At 31.3% G+C, this 22,556-nt stretch overlaps 1 protein-coding gene and 1 non-coding gene across 4 annotated transcripts; both read left to right on the top strand.

Annotated features, from left to right (window-relative positions):
* Positions 1-720: 720 nt before the first annotated feature.
* Positions 721-21,884, top strand: LOC126780953 (serine/arginine repetitive matrix protein 1-like). Of its 3 annotated transcripts, XM_050505680.1 has the most exons (8): positions 721-812; positions 8,535-8,830; positions 14,729-14,964; positions 15,234-15,316; positions 15,386-15,517; positions 15,647-15,855; positions 16,063-16,275; positions 17,726-17,903. In XM_050505680.1, the coding sequence occupies exons 2-8, from the start codon at positions 8,549-8,551 to the stop codon at positions 17,813-17,815; spliced, it is 1,245 nt and encodes a 414-aa protein (XP_050361637.1). In that variant the 5' UTR covers positions 721-812; positions 8,535-8,548; the 3' UTR covers positions 17,816-17,903. The 3 variants fall into 3 exon arrangements, with proteins under 3 accessions (XP_050361637.1, XP_050361627.1, XP_050361621.1); XM_050505670.1 differs by lacking the exon at positions 17,726-17,903 and adding an exon at positions 21,707-21,884 and having other exon boundaries at positions 15,234-15,517; XM_050505664.1 differs by having other exon boundaries at positions 15,234-15,517.
* On the top strand, positions 12,459-12,593 carry LOC126772755 (U4atac minor spliceosomal RNA). The gene has a single exon (XR_007669693.1). It is a non-coding gene; the product is annotated as a U4atac minor spliceosomal RNA (small nuclear RNA).
* Positions 21,885-22,556: the final 672 nt, after the last annotated feature.

The raw sequence follows: 22,556 nt of genomic DNA, 5'->3' as shown, positions 1-22,556 counted from the left end.
ATTCTTGAAATTCTTTTAAAATAATTAGTATTACAATATTAAAATTAAATTAAAATTAATAAAACATGTACGTACAATAATTATATAACATATATAAGTTATTCTAATCTTAAGGAAAGTTATCGGAGTGTGAAATACTATTAACGATGTACTTATCAACTGATTTATATCGTTTTGAATTTTTGTCGAGCCAGCGAGGATAAAGTTTATTTTTATTGTCAAATCAACCCCCGGATATTAAAGTAATCGCCGCCACGAGACTCGAGCGACTATCTATCGGAACGCGTTAACACCGTTTAAAAACTCTCAAATATTGGTCAGTTTTTCTAAGTTATGGTTTTGTTTTTTTAATATACCTGAGTAGTAAAATGTATAATGTACATCGAGAGTATAAAATATATAGTAGTACAGTTAAAATTAAAATTAAAATTTTAATATAATATCACATTATGTTTGGTTGAATATATTATTTTGCAATAATATAGATTCTTTTTAGTCAGTTCTTAGTAGTTTGTTATAAAATGATAGATTTTGTAGATGTAATAAACTTTGAATAAGAAATAAAACATAGGTGTTAATTATATTTTTGCCATATTTATTAATTTGTTATTTCCATCGTTTCGGTGTAAAAGCTCCCATCGTAGCGGCGTAGCGCGTGGCGTCGTAGCTGTAGGGCGGGCGACGCAGACGCGCGTGCGTGCGTCAGTGCTAAGCCGGCGGCCGCCGCGTGTCGCCGACTCGCTGATCGTGCTCGGCATGCGTCGACAACCAACGCACTTGCATCCACCGATTGCACACAACCGTGCGCCCCTGTAAGTAAACACACTATTTAAATGAAGATCTGTCTCCCTATATACTTAAAAGTAGTTTTTTAATTCATGATTTCCTTTCGGAAGTCTTCATTTCCGCACGTGGATCTATAATCGGCGCTCAGGCTTCTGACGCACTAACAAATGAGCGGTTCGTTCAATAGCCCACTGCCCCTGTGAGAGGTCTCTAAGTGAGTCGATCTGAAGGGTTGTACAAAATTCGGCTCAAAAGCTCTTGGAGATAACCTAAAAATATATATGTATACGTAACTGTAATGCCATTCAAAAATGTAACCGGTAGCAGTTTTTTATATTTTTTGTTTTTTACGTGTAATCTAGTGTTGCAAATTACGGGGATACAATATTTGAAGTATACGATATTTTATTAAGTAAATTGTGGTGAAATTAATTTAAAATAGTATTATGTTATTCAATTTTGCTTTAATTAATGACAATGATAAATAGCACAGTTTTAGACACAGTTTTATATTTATGTGTAACTTTCATCTAGGTCGTCTCTTGTATTTAAATGCAATTCTCGCCTGAGGCGTTTTTTGCTTCCTTCACAAATCTGTAAGGTGATAATGAGCCGGCCTGTAATGAAAACGTTAGCAATGAGCCCACGGCGTGCTTCTAGATATACAAGAGTTAAAACGTACATAAGATCATACTTTAAATACATCTGTGGTTTTGTAAAAAATCAGATTTTCTTCACCCTTTTAGAGATTTTATAGTATTCATAAAAATTAAAAGTAAGCACAAAATAGCTAAAAAGATGTCTCATTTGAGTAGCTTGTGTAGCTTAGCGCTATCTTTCTTTTTTCTGGCAGAACCTATTGAAACATTCGCACTTAATTTTACTTTGCACGTACTTATAACGAAAATGTTTTAAAAAAGTGTTTATTTAGTCCCTTTTTTTTTCAAAAAATTATGAGTGTACCAAATACTACGTAGATATTAAATGTATAAGCAACTTACTTACTACGAAAGTAAAGACAATAATTTTGAATATTTTATATTGTCTAATAGCTATATATAAATTTATTTATTTAATTACAATAAAGTATAATATATTTATTATTGATAAGAAAAAAAATGCGTTTAAAATTAGTTTAAATAACTCTATATTTCATTATTTTTAAGCCTCGAATAAACTCGATTAGTAATCATCGAATAAAAATATAATGTGTTTACTTTGAAGACTATATAAGTTTAACCATAAGTAACATAATACAGTTTGAATACTCTATAGATATTATTATTAAAATTACATTAACAATTGCTTTTTTTATGTAACGACGAATTTCAGTCGAAAATACTTTGTACATTTTCTTCTTATATTCCTGGCAAAGGATACGCCTTTGCTATGCAGTATTGCGATTTCTATAACGAGTACCGAACAATGCTAAGGCGAGAGAAGATCCGCAAAATAGCTTGTCTGTTAAATATACTCTATATCAAAAATGGTTTGAATACATAAAAAAAATTACATGATATTATTCGGACTGTTTAGTCCGTTTCTTATATTACATTGATATAAAATAATTGTATAATCGAATCGTATAAGTTCAGTATAAATGTATAAATACATTTAGTTAAGAGAGCTTTAACCCGGAAATTGAATTCGTCGCCGAAATGTTACATAAGGCGGATAAGGATTCGGTCCGAATGCAAATACTCAACTCATTTCTAAAAGCAGCGCAACTGTTTGCAATTTATAAAAAGGATTTGGAATGAAATGGTTTTTTTTTTTAAGTTCTTTTATCTTAGGCAAAGAATACGAATAAACTTGTAGTAATTTCGCTGTATAAAAACTTTTTAAATAGTGCCTAAATATGTAAGAATAAAATTGACTTGATTTTTATCGAACATAATATTCGTTTTTATTTTATAAAAGAACATGAAATTCACAGCTTCTACGCACGTCAATAGTCTAAATTTAAAGCGAGTAAAATTGCGAAGCGAAGAACTTATAAAATAATATCTACCCGTGCCGGCTTCTCACGAACAGAATATTAGTCTACATAAAACCTTTATATCGTAAAACATACAACTCTAATGTTTCACGTGGTACACGTAAGTAAAGCTACAAGTAGTCAGAATAAAATAATTAAATCAGGTCAGATACATGATATTCAACGAGGAAGAGTTATTATTAATTTGATAAAAATGGAGTTATAGCCTCGTCTATACTTAATACGTATACTTAATGCGGCATAGTCGGCATGATTTTTTCCAACATCATCAACATTTATCGTCATATTTCATACAATTTTTACAAAACCTTAATGAATTTTAAACCTAACCTAAAGTTTCCTCATAAATCACTACGTTCATTGGTGAAAACCGTATCAAAATCCGTTATACACAAAAACCTCCGAAACGCGCAGTATGTTCTGGAAAAATAAGAATTTAAATGTTTCTTCAGTTAGACATTACAATAACAACGTCACCTTATTTATTACAATAGATTATTGAAAATTAAATCTAAATTTAAAGAAAATATTATCTCGAGTAGGTTTTTCTATTACGTCTCAAATACGTAATTATTATTTTTGCAACATTTGTTTCCGCTCGGCTGAGGAGAGGCGGTCTGAATAAATGCATATATGATTTGTTAATTAAAGCTCCAGCCGCTCCGGTGTACCCGCTAGGTCATCGTGTTTGTGTTTTCAATATCAAAGGATTTAATAAAAACTATTTTTATCATATGCTACTCACCCTATTTATAAAAAAAAATATTGCGTAAGTTTTGTACATTATCGTTGTTATTGCAGAGGCACACACTTATCTGTAGGTTATTTTAAAACTTATTCTAACACACCACTCTCTCAGATTTCAAATCAAATAAAAATACTTTATTCAATATAGAAGCACTAAGGTATTTTATATTGACAGTCCAATTAGAAACTACCACCTACCTCAAAACCTACCTGAAATTAATCAATTTGTCCTTTTTATTTTTAAACATTTTTATCTCAATTTAATTTAATCTAAATTTGTAATTATATATAATATTTAATATTTGTGAATAATATTGTCTACACGATCACTACCTCTCTCAGAGAGGGTATAGGCCCCTCTCCATAGGACGGATTACAAAAATCTATTTTTGTAATATTAGTATCATCATAATTATATTATATAAGGGAAAGATAAATATGAATTTTTAATATAACTAATAAATTTTAATATATTTTTTATATAATTTCTTTAAGCTTCTAGATAAATATTTCTTTAAGCGAGTACTACGTTGTAAAATGCTTATTATTTTTATAATATGAGTCTAGGCCAGGGGCGGCTTTGAAAAGGCAACTTAACCTACATTTAAACGGACTACAAGTGTTTACGCAACCATATGACCGCCGGCACTCCAGAATGTCATGAATATTCCATAAAATGCGATATGTTTTATACTAAACGTTATATTATAAATTTACATTATTAGTTTGTATAACTATAGAGTTACAGTCCGAAAATATCTAACGACTGAGCAAATGTAGATCCGATCTCTAGTTATGTAGTACCTTTGGAGTTTTTTCAAAGACCTTGCTCCGTTGTCTTAAATAATATGATATATTTATAAAGATATTGTTCAGATGTTTTGTAAATAAATAAATGAGTACAAATAAAAAGAACATATATTTATAAGTAGCGAGCGAAGTTTCTAGCTACAGAAACTGGCATACCAGAATATAAGTTCAATATTTTACAGACGAATTTTATTGCCTGACACAAGTGTGTCTCCTTTAAATGGATTTATTTTATGCTTATCATAGTTTTATGTATCTCAGTCATGACTGAAGACGTTTCATTTTGCAATTAAATGTTATTGCTTACGATACAGACTTCTCTATAATATATAAACGATTATAATATTAATAGTGTATTGGGTAATGTGTCTTAGAAAAAGGGTGTGGCCCGCTAGTACCATATTAGTAAATATGATAGACGAATTTACATGGAAAATAAATAAATACTCAATTTACTTTTTTATAATTGATCGATTTAATATGAATGAGTTATAGTCCCATGAAACATCTAATTTACGAATATTTTGATAGGTTTTATAAATAAGCAATAAAGTTTACCGTTTTTTAAATAAATGAGGTACCTATTTGTTTTTGTTATAGAATAATTCACTAATATATTCATTATACGATTCCCTATCGTAATACCGGGTAATGGATTGCGAATATTAGCCAAATCTCGTAAGTTGTACCCTCGTAAACTCCATTCGTCTTCTCAACAGCTATTCGGTTTATAGAAGGGTGTGAAACAATAACAGCCGCGCTCATTTCTGTTACGATAGTGCTTTTGGTTTTCTGAATTGTTGAGTCTTGAAGTCGAGCTACTTTTATATTTCGTTTCCTGAAAAGTGCGCCTAGCTATATTTGCTTTCTTATTTTTATTGAACATTATAAAACATTATGTTTTCAATATTATTTACTAGCGCTTCGCCCGCACCATTATTGACAAGCTAGCCAAACGGGATAAAAAGGCCATGTCATAAAGCGTGAAGAGTGTGAAGAGTGAAGTAACTAATATTCACAAAATACTTAACCATTCGTATTTATGATATTAGTGAAATTATTATTATTTTAGTAATATTAGATAAATGTATTTACTGAATTATTTTAATGCCTCCTTATATAATATATTAGATGTAGTATTTCCATGCTTGAACAAAGATATCTTTGGCATGCCTTGCACGTGAACATACTACACATACTCGTAGCTGCACATGGGGAAAGCAGCAACGAGTAATAAAAAAAAATTACAATCTTATCTAATGAAACTATAAATACGTATAAACAATTTGATGCAAACTTTATTAAACCCTAAAACTAAGGAATAGGTTACCTTAAAAGTAATAATCTATAAAATAAAAAAATATATACACTATTTAGGTTAAGTCTAATAGAACAAAATTACAATTTACAATCTAGTTAATAATTGCAACCTAAAGGCACAAAGTATTTATTGTATCAATTTTATCAATCTAAATTGTAATTGTAATAATGAGATTGATGAAAATAATCATGACATTCAAGACGAAACGACGACGGAATATTGTCTACAAAGATTTAAAGAAGTATATCCAGGCAGGAACTCAGTCTACTGCAAAAAATCTGGACAACGCGATTCAGAAATTGACGTATTTGGCACACCGCCATCTATGGGCTAATGGCCGCAACATATGTTACAACAACAAAAATACGTACGTTTTTATAACCTTTGAAAGACTCAACCGATTTTGATGAAATAAAGACTAAATGGAACCTCGAAATTCTTATTTAGTTATTTTAATTTTTAGCCGATTCAAATATTAGCCCTGACAAACAAACAGACAAACAGAATAAAATAAAAAATAAAAACTATTATTTTGGTTTTGGTAACTCGCAAATAGCCATATTAACTTTAAAAGAGATAGTTATTTTTAAATCATAGACAGGCACTTCAATTTTTTTAATTTGTATGGATGTATAGATTAAGTAAATTTTAGGTAGGTAGACTAGCTAAGCCTAGTGGCAAGTACGCGTGAATCTTAACCGATGATCGTGGATTCAAAGCCAGGCAAGCACCACTCAATTTTCATGTTCTTAATTTGTGATTATAATTCATCTCGTGTTTGACGGAGAACGAAAACATCGTGAGGAAACCTGCATGTGTCTAATTTCACAGAAAATCTGCCACATGTGTATTCCACTAACCCGCATTGGAGCAGCGTGGTGGAATAAGGTCCAAACCTTCTCCTCAAAAAGGGAGAGGACGCCTTAGCCCAGCAGTGGGACATTCATTGGCTGAGACCATAACATATATAAAAATATATAAAAATATAAGACTCTTTACACTATCCATTCATCAACCCTATCTCTCATAATCCGATGGGACGGCAATACGATATGACCGGAAAGAATTCAGGCGCAGGACTTTTATTTTTTTAAAAGATGGAAAATGAAGATACAGTCTAAGGTGGAGCATGGTTGCCTAAAAGATACCTATTCACTCTGACTTGAAGGTATAACCCATATTGTAAGTGGCGGGGAAAACGGACGTCGGCAGGGTATTCCAGATCTTAGCGGTGAGTATCAGGACGAGGAAGCAAATCGTTTCGTACGTGTCTTAAATACGTCAACTACGTTCGGGTACTTCCAGACTCCGGGCTGCTACTGTAAATATTCTGACAGAAAAACCCAATAACTTTTATTTAAAGGCTTTTAATTAAATTCCCGACCTGGGAATTGAACCCAGTACCTCCGGGTCTGCGGCCTTACATCTAGACACTAGACCAACGAGGCAGTCAAATAAAATATAAAGTGGTCTTGAAAACGTAAAAACATACATAAACAAAGTCGTCCAATGTATTCATTAATATACACTGCAAATGACAATAATGTTCTATGCGATCCCATTTACTATTGGCGGTTTTTCTTGAAACCCGACACTGCTAGGGGACATTGTACTTTTATTGATAAAAGACTATATAGTATATACACGTTCCATCGCTACGATTGCAGACTTCTATTAAGCTGATGGCTATTATTTTACTCTTGTTTCTGTTTATAAAACAATTTAATGTTAAGTATCATGTTTCAACTCTTACTGGTTTTATCAGAGGTCGTTCTGTTTATCGTAGATACACGTTATAGATATGAATTAATAAAGTATTCAGATTTTTCTTATCATAAAATGGAATTTTATTGTACTTGGAATTGCATTTTAACTTATATAAAATATTTATAATCATTTCTGTTTTATGCAGAGTATGATAGTCGAAGATTGATACGTTAATAGATTTGTAATTAAAAAAACGTTAAAAATACAATTTTATTAAAATCATTTTAACGTGTATTTTGTAAGTACTTAGACGAACCTGATATGTTTTAAAAGTGGTTTTGTTAGGGGGAATAATTCACCCTCCGAATAAATAATAAAATGCATTAGAGATTCGCCGTTTTAGAAACTTCTATACTGAACGGCACTTATTATTCGTGGTTATTCACCGAAGTGAATTAATAAGTTAATAAAGGTTTTAAAACGTATTTAATATATTTGTCCTTATAATTTCTTACTTAACTTTTTCATCGATAAACTTAATTCCATTTTTATTACGTTGCATTAAATAAAATGAGCACGGATTTCTGCGAGGAGAATGACAATAGCTCTAAAGTTGAAGGGTCTCTCTAAATATAACGTCGTGGGCTCGAAACAAACCGTCGTCTCAACGCAACGAAATGACGAAACGACGATAAAACATTTTATGTCACTACTTTTGTTTACATCAAAGAGAGGGTTTCGATGGCAGGGAATGATGATGAAATGTTAGAAGGGAAAACAATTGTGGTTGCTCTCTTCTCGTGTTTAACATAACAGTTTTCTGTAAATCCTTTGTTGGATATGAACGCGCACGTTTGTGTGAATATGAAAATAAATTTCCCCTTTCACGCTTTTAGGCGGCCCGTTACCGTGCCCTGGTGTTTTCACAAGAAAATAAATGTTTCTATTTCTGTGGGATTTTGAACAAGTATTTTTAAAAGCAATATTAATATACGTTTTTCTGTAGAGCCGTTTTTCTTAATCAATCAAACTGAATGCTTCAAGCTAACTGTGTCTATGTTTGTCGCAAATATTCTCTTTCATAGTGGAATTCATTTTCAAAACGAGTTCGTGCAAATAAAATACGTATGACTTCTTTGTTTATCATGATGTCGTCATATGCAGGTGCCGGCGGCGGCATGCTGGGCGCGCGGCTCAAGTCATGGATGGAAGCGCAGCTAGGGCGGGCGAAGAAGCGTAAACAGAAGCCGACTAGGCAATCAGTAGCCCCGTCTACCGGACCATTGCCTCCCCCACACCTGTCGTCCCCCGAGAGCGCGTATAGTACGGGTTATTCTACGGATGGCACGTCACCAGGCGCGGCACCCGCTCCGCTCTCTGCTCCGCTCGCCGCTCCTCTTGTTGCGCCCCCGCCGCCGCCTGCTCCACCTACCACACACCTTTATCACGAGCCGGCAAAGGTAAATTTCAATTATTGGTATGAAATTATTTTTGAATTATACTATTTGTGATTTACTGTAATTTATTTTATGATAATAGCATTAGAGGTTAGTGACTGTTACTTCCCTATACTCTTATTTCCAAGCTGTACACTAAAACATAAAACTTATTTACTACGTACATTTATATGTCGGAAAGTTATAGCCAATCGTCTCGATTTCTAAAAATGTCGCGACCAATTTTATTTTAACTGTAATTGTACTAGACAATCAGCGTATTGTGAATCAATGTGCTTTTTGATCAGTTCATTAAATTATTACAAAAAGAAGGCGCTGGTATTTATTTTGATGGGATTATTTATGCTGTGACTATTCTGCCCATTGAAATTACATTTTACCTGAAATTTGTACGTGAAATTGTTTGAAATTGAGACTATTGTTCTTGAAGTGCTGTCAATACTCCGTGAAATTGTAATGTAATTAAGTTTAATTCCTGCAAAATATTTATATATATATATATATATATATATATATATATATATATATATGTATGTATATATATATATATATTTCTGTTGGATATATAAGCAAAAAAAGCATAGAATTAGCGATTGCTAGGTTCTCGTTGAAAAATTAATTATGTCTACGTAGTTTCATTCTGAAAAGCGTACCCGTAACTATTGAGCGTTTTTAAGTACATATACGGATAGAGCCAATGCATAGAAATGTTCGATAATTCAACAGCATTATAAAAAACTCGTGTATATTATATTTTATTTTATTGAGAAGTTGTAGACGAAAAAAAAAGAGTTCGAGTATATTTTCTAAACAGATTTTGCCATTTCAGTAAGAGTTTTTCATTTTATTTATCAATTTCCTTGTACCTGAGGGATAGCATCGCCGTCTTTTGTGGCCTAACCGATGTCTAGTCGATTTCCCCACTGATTTACTTGTATACGATTTACGTATGAAATGTAGAAATACGTACCAACTGCTTTAAAATGACAGCTCATTCAAATATCAGTTCTATATACTTATTTATTTTACATAACATTCATTTAATATGCTATATTTAACCTAGTTTCTTATGTATAATACGCTTTTCTTTTCGGATAGATTCATGTTTTCGAATTTCTCCCGACATATGTAGTGTTTCGCTTCAATTTAAATTCATTCTTTATTTATTTCTTAATTAATTCTTAATTAATATTTCTGAAGTTAGGTATAAAGAAATTATAGGTACTAATTATATAAATATGCAATACAAAATACATAGCACGAAATCTGTGTGCAATTCGAATTACAATTACTTTTCAGTAATTTATTGTTCTTATAGATAAATGATATAACCGTCAAATGATCTTTAATAACAAACATGATTTTGTGTGATATTTATCGATTGAATGATTTATTTATAATAATCGAGGACAATATATTTTTTAACACAAATTGATCACTTCACAAAGTCAGTGGTGCTTGTAAATTCGCAATCTACGATTAAGATGTGTAATATATAACTATATAACAAATTACCATCTTATATAAAAAATGTAAGCTCAGTTAACGGGTTCAAGTCTCAACTCTCAAAATATATTTTAGAGAATACCCACTTTTGTACCGATTAAAATACACACATCTATTTTACTATATTACATTCCGTTAACTAAGTATCTATAAGGCGAATATATTTTTTGTCATCTTTACATTTATCATACTGTTCTCATGTAAGTGAATCTGTCTTTTTGAGAATAAATTCTTAAACCTCAATATCCATATATTTATATATAACCAAAAGCAAATGTCGCCTATTGGATGAACTAAATGTAAACTAAAAATATAATAAGGAATACTCAAGGTATGCAAAAGCTTATTAATATTAATTTATGGTATATGAAATCACGCGAATAAAAATCAGCTACCGTGGAAATAAATTCCGCTCTTGAAAATATATTTCGGTTCTAAATCGCTTAGTTATTTATTTATTGAGAGAATGTGTGGTCGTTAAAATCGTCAAAACTGCGTTTCCACAAAATGAAAACCACAAATACCTATGGGTGCATGGTACACCTAAAAATACCTATTACACTCTTGTGTTCATTATTATTATTGACAAATTATGTATTAAATAAAAAATACTAATAAATTAAAATAAAAAAAAGTTTTATTTTAGACCACTCTAAATGTTAAGGGAGGAACCTGCCACCAAAGCTAATGGCCGTCGTTTTGATTCTCGGAATACACGCATATATATTTAGTCCGAGTGTGTTATACGTAAATTTGTTTCAGATGTATTCCTTGCGTGCCTACTAACATTGTCTTTAATAGCCATCAGCGCCTTTAATAATAGAACACGTAATAATCGTTGATTCTTGCAAGAAATAACAAAACATATTTGTCTAGTAGCGATTAATTGTTCTGCGGCTTTAAATAAAAGCTATTAGCGATTAAGAAACTCGCTTAAATAATGAAGTAATAGTAACATGAAACACCATTTTTAATGATAAAAAAGTAGGTACCTAACTGTTTTATTAATGTAATTATAAAGTTATACTAAAATAATTTTTTTTTTTTGTAATTTTTTTTTGTTTGACACGTATCTGAACGCTGCGTTTGCACAAAACGTAATAGAAACTAATTATTTAAGTAAAAGTAGACCTTTAATATTCTATTGGATAAGATTTTTAATGAAACAAAATTTCTTATGTAAGCTAGTGATAAGAATTTATTCCTTTTTCATTCTTGAATACTGGATCATTACATAAAACCATTTTTAATTGATACATAATACATTGTGTTTTCTGCCCTTAAAATCTTTTATAAATATAACATAACTTCTACTATCAATGACTTTATAAAGGGAGAATTGCCATTGACCGGATTCGGGATTTAAACCCAAGGCCTTGCAATCTGCAGCCTTGTAAATTAGCCACAAAACCAACAAGGCAGTTAATTAAAAACGTCATCAAATGCTTTAGCATTAGTAGATAAGTTCTAAAGAACAGTTATAGAACAATTTTATTTCCATAAAAGCTTCGACTTTGGTTATCGATTGCTACCATGGGCTTACGCGTGTCTGGCTTTACTTTATTAATTAACTAGACTGGATAAATTGATGGGGGAGCGTTTTATCTGAGCTATATAAAGACTGAACATCCATTAAAGGCCATACTGACGAGTAGAATAATTTGTCTTAATATATTAATATGATAATATCACAATTTATATTCTATTTTAAAAGCTTTAGAAAGTTATACAGCTCCGTCTTCTAATTTCCTTCCTTTGTATTTATAATGTTTTCATTTTTTTTATCTTTATAATTTGGTTTTAATCTATAGGCGAATATGCTTAGAAGCAAAGATTATGAATTTAATATTCTACATATGGAGATTTCTTTTTAACATAGTCAATCATAATTCATTATTTTGTATTGTATATTTTTTATTTGAATTAAAAAACGTATTATTTAAATCTGTGTATTTAAATCAATAAGAAGTTTAATATTTTTTTAAACCTAGTGCCTGCTACACTAAAATACAGTGTAGAGAAATATAGTTCTCGATCATGATAATAGATGGCGTTACATGTAACTTAAATCGCGCTAACGTTAACGTGGGGCGAATTAACAAGTACAAGCGTGTATTTGTGACGGCACTTCCTTGTCTTGGGGAGCATAGTGCGCAGTGATCTTAAAGTGAGAGCACTGATGCTGACACCCATATGTTATCTTGTATAACAGACCCGCGCCCGGCTGCTGTTAGGTAGTCCGAGCGCAATTTTTGTAAAGCCCTTTTACTTTAAAAAGGGCAAACAATCTTAGAAGTTAGGACTTATCAATACTTACAATATATTAAGTAAATCTTTATACAAAAATTATACATATAACCTAGCTAGCTTTTACAGTAATTGCTTTTTTAAATGATGTATGTCATTTATCGCCACTTTTATAATATATGAAATTGCTATAATATAAATAAAACTAAAATGTTATATTTAATCAACTTGCATGACATGCATTGACAATACCATAATTTGGAACTCATTAATGGCTAATGGCTTACATTACTAAAACTCTGTTTTTAAATGTATTCCTACCTAGATAAATAATTATATATTACATATATATTAATGTTTTTTTTTTTAAATAAGGCGTATTGTACTTTACTTATATAAATGATAGAAGAGTTTGAATTTAGTATTTGTTAATGTTCATGCAAGATATATAAATATAATTATATATATGTATATTACATGTATTTTTTTTTGATTGAAAAGAGTAACTTCTGAGTTTCTTGCCGGTTCTTTTCGGAATCTATATACCGAACCGGTGGGACCGTATTAAAATTAAAATTGTGACATTAGGAATCAAAAGTGTTCGTGAGAGCCTTCTTGAATAGAGTATATTTTAACTTGACTTATTAAGTAGTTTGTACGTGATGGTTCTACGAACATTTAAAATGTAATGGTTTATATTAATACTGAATATAGTTAGTTTAATAAAATTATATTTTCAAACATAATCGAATTAAGTTCGAGTTATCAGCGTAATAAATCTTGGGTCTGGGTTAAGTCGATTAATGGAGGATTGAGGACATCGCGAGTGTGAGGATCCCTCCTCACACTCGCGATGTCCTCAATCCTCCATTCATGTTATGTCCTCCGTCCATGTTAAATGTTCCTATAATATATAAACAGTGTTTGAGTTTGGTTGGCTGATTTTATAGACTGTTAATGATTCAAGGAATTTATAAACAGCGCAGCCACATTAAACAAGAATCAATACACTGTTTTGAAACCTTTAAGACGTTAATTTAAAAGATTACGTAATAGAATATAAACTTTAAACATCATTATCGCTAGAAAAAATAATGGTAAAAAAATACCTACACAACATTAAAATAAAATAGAAATAACCTTTATTTATGTAGGTTCTAGAAAGCACGTTTGAATCGTCATGTTAGCAAATCGAATGCAAAGCTATAATCGGTATGAAATGTAGATTCTGCAAAAAATAACGGACTAGAGACTACTAGACTCACTAGTTACTCTTTTTCTAAATTTAAATACGTAGTGTCCATACGTGTAAACAAGTACGACTCCACGCTTTTTTATAATGTATATATTCTAGCATTATGTAATAAGCTTTATCAGTTAACGTTTTTTTTACCATAAGAATTAAATTTATTAATAGGTAATGGTGAAATAGGTAATGGTGAGGTATCCATCGTTCAAGTTTTTTTACTTTTCCGATTTGCTTCAATACTATTTAATACAGTTTTATCACTTACAACTAAGCCTGCAGCTATCTCTGAAGTGCTTTGTGATGGATCCGCTTCCACAATAGCCTTTAATTCTTCATTTTCCACTTTGGTCTCCGGCCGTCCACGGGGTTGGTTCTGAAGGTCGAAATTTCCAGAACGAAAACGTTGGACCCAAAAACGTACCGTGCTTTCTTTTGCGACACCAGCGCCGTACACATCATTTATCCTTCGAGCTGTTTCTGCAGCACTGGTGCCACGGTAGAATTCGTAAATATACCGATATTTCATATATTGTGAATTATATAAGTGATTTCATATATTTCATATAACGAGGAAAAAAAAAATGAATGACTGTTTTCAAAACTCAAATGTACCAGCTAAATAAATTTATAAATTTGAATTTGGAACTCTTAACCAAAGATATAAAATATTTCAGATCAGATTGGTCAGTACGACAAAACGCCAATTTTATATGTAAGGACCCAATAATTGATGGTGTCTTATTATATAAACGAATACCATATCCTAGGAAAGATGTATTGTCTTAAATCGGAAACATCACGTTAAATTAATATTTAATTTTTATATAATGAAGTTCCTGATATAAATTTTAATCAATTATTGTGAATAGCGTTATTGCTATATTATTTTAAAATTTCAGCGCCGTTCAAGTACAACAGTGCGAAGATGTATACCAGAACCTCCAATCTGTGCCACGCCCTCACCTCGACCACGATGTCGTATTCGCACTAACCCGTGGCTAGGAGGCACGTCCCCTAACGGAAAGAAACGAGCTCCGCATTTCTTCCAGCAACAATCTTTGCAATGTCCTCCACCACCGCAATTTCAGTTACAACACGCGCCATACTCTTTAGATTCACATAAATATGGATCAAGGTGATATTTATATTTATAAAATTAATTATATTTTTAATGAAAAGTAAGGTTGAAAAGTAAGAAAAAGACTGTTTTGGTCCCAATACTGGACAAAGGCCCCCTCTCCTCCTTCACCGTCGAGCATTAGATGAATTATAAACACAAACTAAATGCATAAATTCGTTTGAACCTGCTATCATCGGTTAAGATTTACGCATTCTAATAAATGGTTATTACATCTTAGGTTCGTTTTAAAATGGTTACATAACATGTGACGTTTTGTTTTCCAGGTCGCCACATTTATCGCCGCATCTGTCGCCACATTTATCTCCCCACCTATCACCAGAGCCTTACAGATCCTCATATTACAGAGGTGGAGTGTCAAGTGATGAAGAGTGTAGAGGAATAAAGACCAGGGGGAGAGAAACAGCTATACTTTCAGATGCTGACGTTGATTCTGACGGAGACACGGGTTTGGATGGGGGAGATGAGGATGAACCAGATAGTGCATCTTCACCAAGTAGACGAAGAGCTAGGAGACGTAGACCGCCACGAAGACCACCACGTTCTGCAGGTTCGTGTAAAAATATTGTATTATGGAAATTACACAAGCAAATCAATATAATAATATAATACAAATAATTATTTTATTAATAATCTCTTAACTTTGCAAACTAAATAAAAAAATAATTGACAATTTCAGGCGCTACTCCTCCTAGAATGCGTCGTCGGTGTCAGGCGCCATCCGCACCCCCAGTACGTGAGCGAGATCCGCTGATGGAAGCCGACAGAGAAGCGGAGAGAAAATACCGAGAATTGATACGAGAGGCGGAGAAATTACTCGTTACAGTATCAAGAGCACCGATAGAACCACCTCATAACCCAAGGATTAGAGAACTGAGAGCTACTGAGGTATACTTTAAGCTTTTTGTATTGCTACTAAATTGCATTTGTTATAAAACTTTTTGAATTCTTTATTAATCACCTAATAAAAATTTTGCGTCTATGTCACAAATATTCAGTTATTTATTTCAATGAAGTTACGTTTCGATTAAGTTTTAGTATTTTGTAGATTAATCCTTTTACTTTTTGTATTATTCGAGCCTGAATGATTTAAAGGTGGAAGCGCCCCGACGGAGCCCAGAACGCACTCACGTCACGAATTTCATCCGGGCAAACTCCCCTGAGCCCCCCCGGCGGTTATCGCCAGTGGCCCGGCGCTCTCCACTCGCTGCCCCTCCACCTACTAACCGGTTCCCCGTTCAGCCCCTTTCACCCCATGATAGACCACACTCTGAACCGCCGAAGAGAAAGGCGTATGCACGTGACGAGGTAAAATGTTAGCTTTTAGTTATACCCTTGAATTACCCGAAAATATTGTTTCCTGTGAGAGGCTACTACTAAATTATTCATAGATACTTTTTAACTAGATAACGCACAGGTAACGCAATTGCTTTGGTTTGTTTTAATATTCAGCCTCGTTTAAGTATGAAGGTTTTAACTTTAATCTGTGCGACGCCTTCACCTCGACCACGTTATCGGATTCGCAATAATTCGTGTTTTGCCACGTATACTGATTTAAATGGTGTCGACTTATAAGAATAACAACGTTTCCGCAATGGAATCTTTTATTTTTCAATCATTATAGATTTGATGATTGCACAGCAAGGAATTATAATTTTTAACGTCTTCATTATTAAATTTTGTTTTATGTAATATTAATGTCTTTTGAATATATTTTACATTCCTTGGTTAAAATATAATTTATTTTTGATATGTAGCGATATTAATATCAGGAAGAATAATAATCAAATTATTTAACATATTACTCTTTTAACTCCACAAACTACTTTGGTAATCAAGTTACGATTATTTAAGTAATTTGTTAATTAAAGTCAATGAAGTTGTAGAAACATAATTGGTTAGCTAATTAAAAGACTCCATTGTCACGAACCTTGACACGTAGTACTTATTGTTTAACACTATTGTAATATGAAGTGCTTAATCGTATTTCAATGGCGCCGTTCAGAGGTTAATTTTACGAATTCACAAAGTTTAACGTAAAAATTCGATACGGTACGGATTTCCGATGTTAACTCAACTATTCCTTATAAAAGTTAATCTCCTATTTTTAAAACTAAACCTAAGCTGGATTGTATTTTATCAAATGGCTTAAAAGCAACGATTAAATTCGGTTACGATTGATTGTTAGCAGAATCAATAAGAACTAACTTCGCATCTAAACGTAAAGTTAAATTGAGATACGCTATTTTGATGCTTGTATTCCATAAGTTTTATAATAATTATAGTCAATGTTGCATATACACTACATACTTTCTGATAATTGACGATCATGTTTTGCTGTGCTTTTTGAGTTTGTTCCTAATATTTACCTCTCCAGGGCCCAAACACACTAGATGATTAGGATAGAACGATAATTAAAAAAAAAAACAAATTCGATTTCATGGATATTTTACATATTATATTTTATACTGAATATAGATGAACACGATTAGGTATATTTTAATAAGTATGTCTACTTGTCGAGGAATGCTGAAATTTAATGGATAAGTGAATAAACATTTGGTATCCTCAATTAATAATACAAATTATAATATGAACATGGTTAATTTAATCGTAAAACATTTGTTGATGCATGAATTAAGATATAATTTGGTAGCGATGACATTCAAAATAAACAAAACTATACAATTCTAGTCTTTTAATAAACTACAGTTCTAAGACATTCTTAGTTGGTTACACTTTTTATATTATTTTCCAGGTATTACAGACCCTGGAAAGTCTGCGGAAGAGTCTAAAGCAGCAGTCCGCGCTGCTCGCGGTGCAGCGGACGCGTCTCGACTCGCTCTAACCAACTGACATTTATAGAAGTAGAATGTTTTGTTTACATATCCTTTGTAGTTATTTGTTATGTATTGACGTGCTTGCGATTGGGTTAATATTTAGTGCGTTTTTATAGTATCCTTCTTTAGCGTTAAAGCTGAAAAGGTACTGCATACAGTTTTTTTTTATTTTATCGTAAGTGGGTACTTGATTAATTGGAACGATACATACATAGCACAGATCATAGATCACTATGTTCAGTTCTGTTAGATAACAAAATTATCTGTTCTATGTTCTTTTTTTAAAGATCGTTTGTAATTATATTTGGAGATTTACTATTACCTTTTTTACCTCATAATCTTATCTACTATTCTTAAATTCATTACAATAATAATCGTTGGAAATGGTACCAATAAAATTAAACTAATTTTACAATATACATATTTTTATATGAAAAATTACAAAAATATTTTTATAATATGAAAATTATTTTTTGTTAACTGTTATATTAAAGTCAGACGCCTTCTTGATAAATGAATTCAATTTTTTTTGTTCAACATTAATTTAAAAACTTCATAATGACAGCCGATTAAAAAAAATACTATTTCCAAAACTGTAATGATGATTATTACACATATACACAAACATATATATATATATATGTATCACCGATATTAATTTCTCTTTAAAGTAACTGCCTGTGAATGTCCCACTGCTGGGCTATAGGCCTCCTCTCCCTTTTTTGAGGCTTGGAGCTTATTCCTCCAAGCTGCTCCAGCTGCGGGTTGGTGGAAAATTTCTCTTTAAGTATGTAATTATGATACAGTTTAATTGTCGTACCTACTTATTGGTTGTTTGTCGGATTTAAACGCAAGTCTGACTTGTTTATGCGCATGATGCGCGAGTTATACTTACGTTGCGACCGTATTTTTCCACTTTATTAATATTTAATTCGTTTAAATTATCGCATAATATTAATCCATTGTATGTTAATCTCAAGTACGTCGAATCCGTAGCTCTTCCATATTTCCTAGATAAATCCCTCCAAAGATCTAGTCTAGTCGCCATAATTAATGTTTTAGTGTAGTCTTGTTATCGTTTCGTAAAGGCGAGGCCATTTTTATTATTCCAATAATATTTGTAGTATCAATTTATTCGTAGTTAGTTTGTTTGTATCTATGTAGGTTTTTGTAAAACTGGATTAATCTTTGACATTTATTTAAATTTCAAATATTTGTATGTATAATAGTTTGTTATTCGGGTTAAGTCACAACCTACTTTATTAATTCGGTTTTATAACACCAAAATAATTTTATTTCAAAACTTCAATAGCTATGTCGATAATTAAACATGAATTTAATTAAATGAGAAACAATCCCATTATTTAAATATACAATATGCATTTAAGTTTTTGTATATAGGTGAGATGAGTGGGTTATGTTAGAATCTTCCATTTTAGTTGTTGATAATATTAATTAATTTCTTCTTGAACACTTTTGTCTTGAAGAAGAGTGTGGTTGTTTGACGATTATAAATTTATACGAATTTTCAATAGTATTGAAGTTGGTATTTATTTTTTGTGAATTGTAAAAAAATGTATTATAGGAACATTTTCAAGATAGCATTGAGTTGTTTGATTAGGTTCTTTAAAAATACTGATGCAGACAAAAAACTTATACCCTTTAAGTCGCTTGTCTTTCAAATTTTGAAAAAAAGTTAGAAAGTCAAACAACTATATATTGCGAAAAAGACTACGTGTAATCAACTTATTTTTTATCAGTTTTAGTTTTTTGGTTTAAGAAATACATTTGAGTTATTTGTTTAATAATTATGTTTATTTAGAAGTAAGTTAAAAGTAAAAATTTCACATTTAATGTTATAATGATTATGTGTACTTACTTACTTTATACTTTATTTTATATCACAAAAAAAAATAAATTACAAAACATGAATACAATCTAAATATGAGTAGCATACAACTTTGGCGACCTTATCGCTACATATATATCTCTTTTTTGTATCATAACCGATTGACTTATGATTGATTGATTGTTTTTGCGGTTGCTTCATCCCAGAAGGTTCTGTTTCATCTAAATATTATTATATTTTAATTACAAATAAACAAAAATCAACCTTTTGTAAACATAATGATGTTATAAGGTTGACATAACGTTTGTAATTTTCAGTAATATTATGAAAATAGCAAAATCCAGTTTTACAAATCAACAGTTATTAAGCTTAGAAATTTCTTAGCAGATATATCGAATAGCGATGTAGAGTTAAATGCGTTAGTGTAGTACTAGAGCGGTCTCGATAGGGTAAACCACAACCGTGACCACGGTGGAAGACTGCATTTACTTGATAACTAATTATACACAATGTTTACTCGTTATAATGTTTACTCGATTGATGTTTAACATTTATATTTGAATTTATTTGAATAAAAAAATTATTTTGATTACAATTACAAAGTGCAATTGTAAATATATTTCATTTAAAAACAGTGACACGCGATTAATAATGAATTAATTTGAAGCATAAATGTTAAATTGAAATTAATTTACTATAAATAATTCAATGTCTGTGTAATTCTATCTTGTATTAAGATTAAAAATGTTTACTGTAATTTTACAAATTATAGGTAAATAACATTCTATCTAAAATAATATTGTTTTAACTTTCATCTCGACGAATCCGGTTCGCGCGCTGCTACCTTCATGAGTCTTTCGTTTTACATAGTATATATTATATATAAATATATACAACATTGGGTTCGAATCGGGATGGTTGTTATCTATATGTAAACGATTTTATATAATTTTATAAATAATATCAATTTTTTAAATATCGGTCGAGTGATTTGGATACCCATGTGTCGGTGTCCCATATTTTTGTTAGTGCAATTTTAAATGAAAGTGTGCAATGTATGCAGCACTCTCGCCAGCTATATGTAAATATTAATCCATTTACTTGTTAAATGTAAGTATAAATAAGATTTATACGTTTAGTTGAATTTTCATTAAAATATTAAATAAAACTTTAGTCTAGTTTTATTACATTTCCAGTCCATAGTAATTTAAGATTTAACCATATTTTTTATTTAAAAAAAAATAGGATGTCTGCGGATATGTGTGCCACTTGATAGTAAGTAGTCACCGCCACTGATAGACATTCCTTACATAGCCAATGTACTACCAACCTTGGGAACTAAGATGTTTTACTATGTACCTACTCCCTTGTGCTTGTAGTCTCACTGCTCACTTACTTTTCATCGGAACACAATATTACAAAGTATTGTTGTTTGGCTGTAGAATATCTGACGAGTGGATGGTCCCTACGCCGACATTCGACGCCTGTTCGTTTTTTATATATTTAAGTACGTCCATCACAAGTGAGAACGCGGCCGAATATGCCATTTAATCTTTCCCCACTATTATTTGAAGATTCAATAATAAATATAGGCATAGGCTTAAACAAGCTTATGAACTTAGTACGAAGGTTTTTAAACTATAAATATCTAGATTTGTCTATGAAATTTGTCGAACGCTCCATGTTTATAGTAAACTTCAAAATAGCGTCGCAGACAGTTGCCAGTTATCGATAGTAAAAAGTTAAGTACTGAGTAATTTCCCGATTTTCCAGTATTTTCCCCATCCGATGTGATCCTAACATAAGTATTAAAAATTAGCTTAATATATTTTACAACCGTTATTAATTTAAATCTTGTAAAATAGCAACGGGACCGTCGTTTACATAGAAAAATATAGAAATGAGATCGCGTGTTAAAAGGGCCGTGCAAGATGCGCCTCTGAAATCTGAAATTCTGCTACCTTTAGTTACGCTTTTAAAATATTCGTAATATTCTAACTACAGTTCTAAGACATTCTTAGTTGGTTACACTTTTTATATTATTTTCCAGGTATTACAGACCCTGGAAAGTCTGCGGAAGAGTCTAAAGCAGCAGTCCGCGCTGCTCGCGGTGCAGCGGACGCGTCTCGACTCGCTCTAACCAACTGACATTTATAGAAGTAGAATGTTTTGTTTACATATCCTTTGTAGTTATTTGTTATGTATTGACGTGCTTGCGATTGGGTTAATATTTAGTGCGTTTTTATAGTATCCTTCTTTAGCGTTAAAGCTGAAAAGGTACTGCATACAGTTTTTTTTTATTTTATCGTAAGTGGGTACTTGATTAATTGGAACGATACATACATAGCACAGATCATAGATCACTATGTTCAGTTCTGTTAGATAACAAAATTATCTGTTCTATGTTCTTTTTTTAAAGATCGTTTGTAATTATATTTGGAGATTTACTATTACCTTTTTTACCTCATAATCTTATCTACTATTCTTAAATTCATTACAATAATAATCGTTGGAAATGGTACCAATAAAATTAAACTAATTTTACAATATACATATTTTTATATGAAAAATTACAAAAATATTTTTATAATATGAAAATTATTTTTTGTTAACTGTTATATTAAAGTCAGACGCCTTCTTGATAAATGAATTCAATTTTTTTTGTTCAACATTAATTTAAAAACTTCATAATGACAGCCGATTAAAAAAAATACTATTTCCAAAACTGTAATGATGATTATTACACATATACACAAACATATATATATATATATATATATATATATATATATATATATATATATATGTATCACCGATATTAATTTCTCTTTAAAGTAACTGCCTGTGAATGTCCCACTGCTGGGCTATAGGCCTCCTCTCCCTTTTTTGAGGCTTGGAGC

Source organism: Nymphalis io, chromosome 1 (assembly GCF_905147045.1).
Source record: "Nymphalis io chromosome 1, ilAglIoxx1.1, whole genome shotgun sequence".
NCBI lineage: Eukaryota > Metazoa > Arthropoda > Insecta > Lepidoptera > Nymphalidae > Nymphalis > Nymphalis io.
The sequence above is the reverse complement of the archived record's forward strand: the minus strand, read 5'-3'. Positions and strand labels throughout refer to the sequence as shown.

Excerpts from the sequence above, each read along its gene's own strand:
- LOC126780953 (XM_050505670.1), top strand. The coding sequence starts at position 8,549 with ATGCTGGGCGCGCGGCTCAAGTCATGGATGGAAGCGCAGCTAGGGCGG. Across the intron at positions 8,831-14,728 it reads TTTATCACGAGCCGGCAAAG|CGCCGTTCAAGTACAACAGT; the intron begins GTAAATTTCAAT and ends TTAAAATTTCAG. Across the intron at positions 15,518-15,646 it reads AAGACCACCACGTTCTGCAG|GCGCTACTCCTCCTAGAATG; the intron begins GTTCGTGTAAAA and ends TGACAATTTCAG.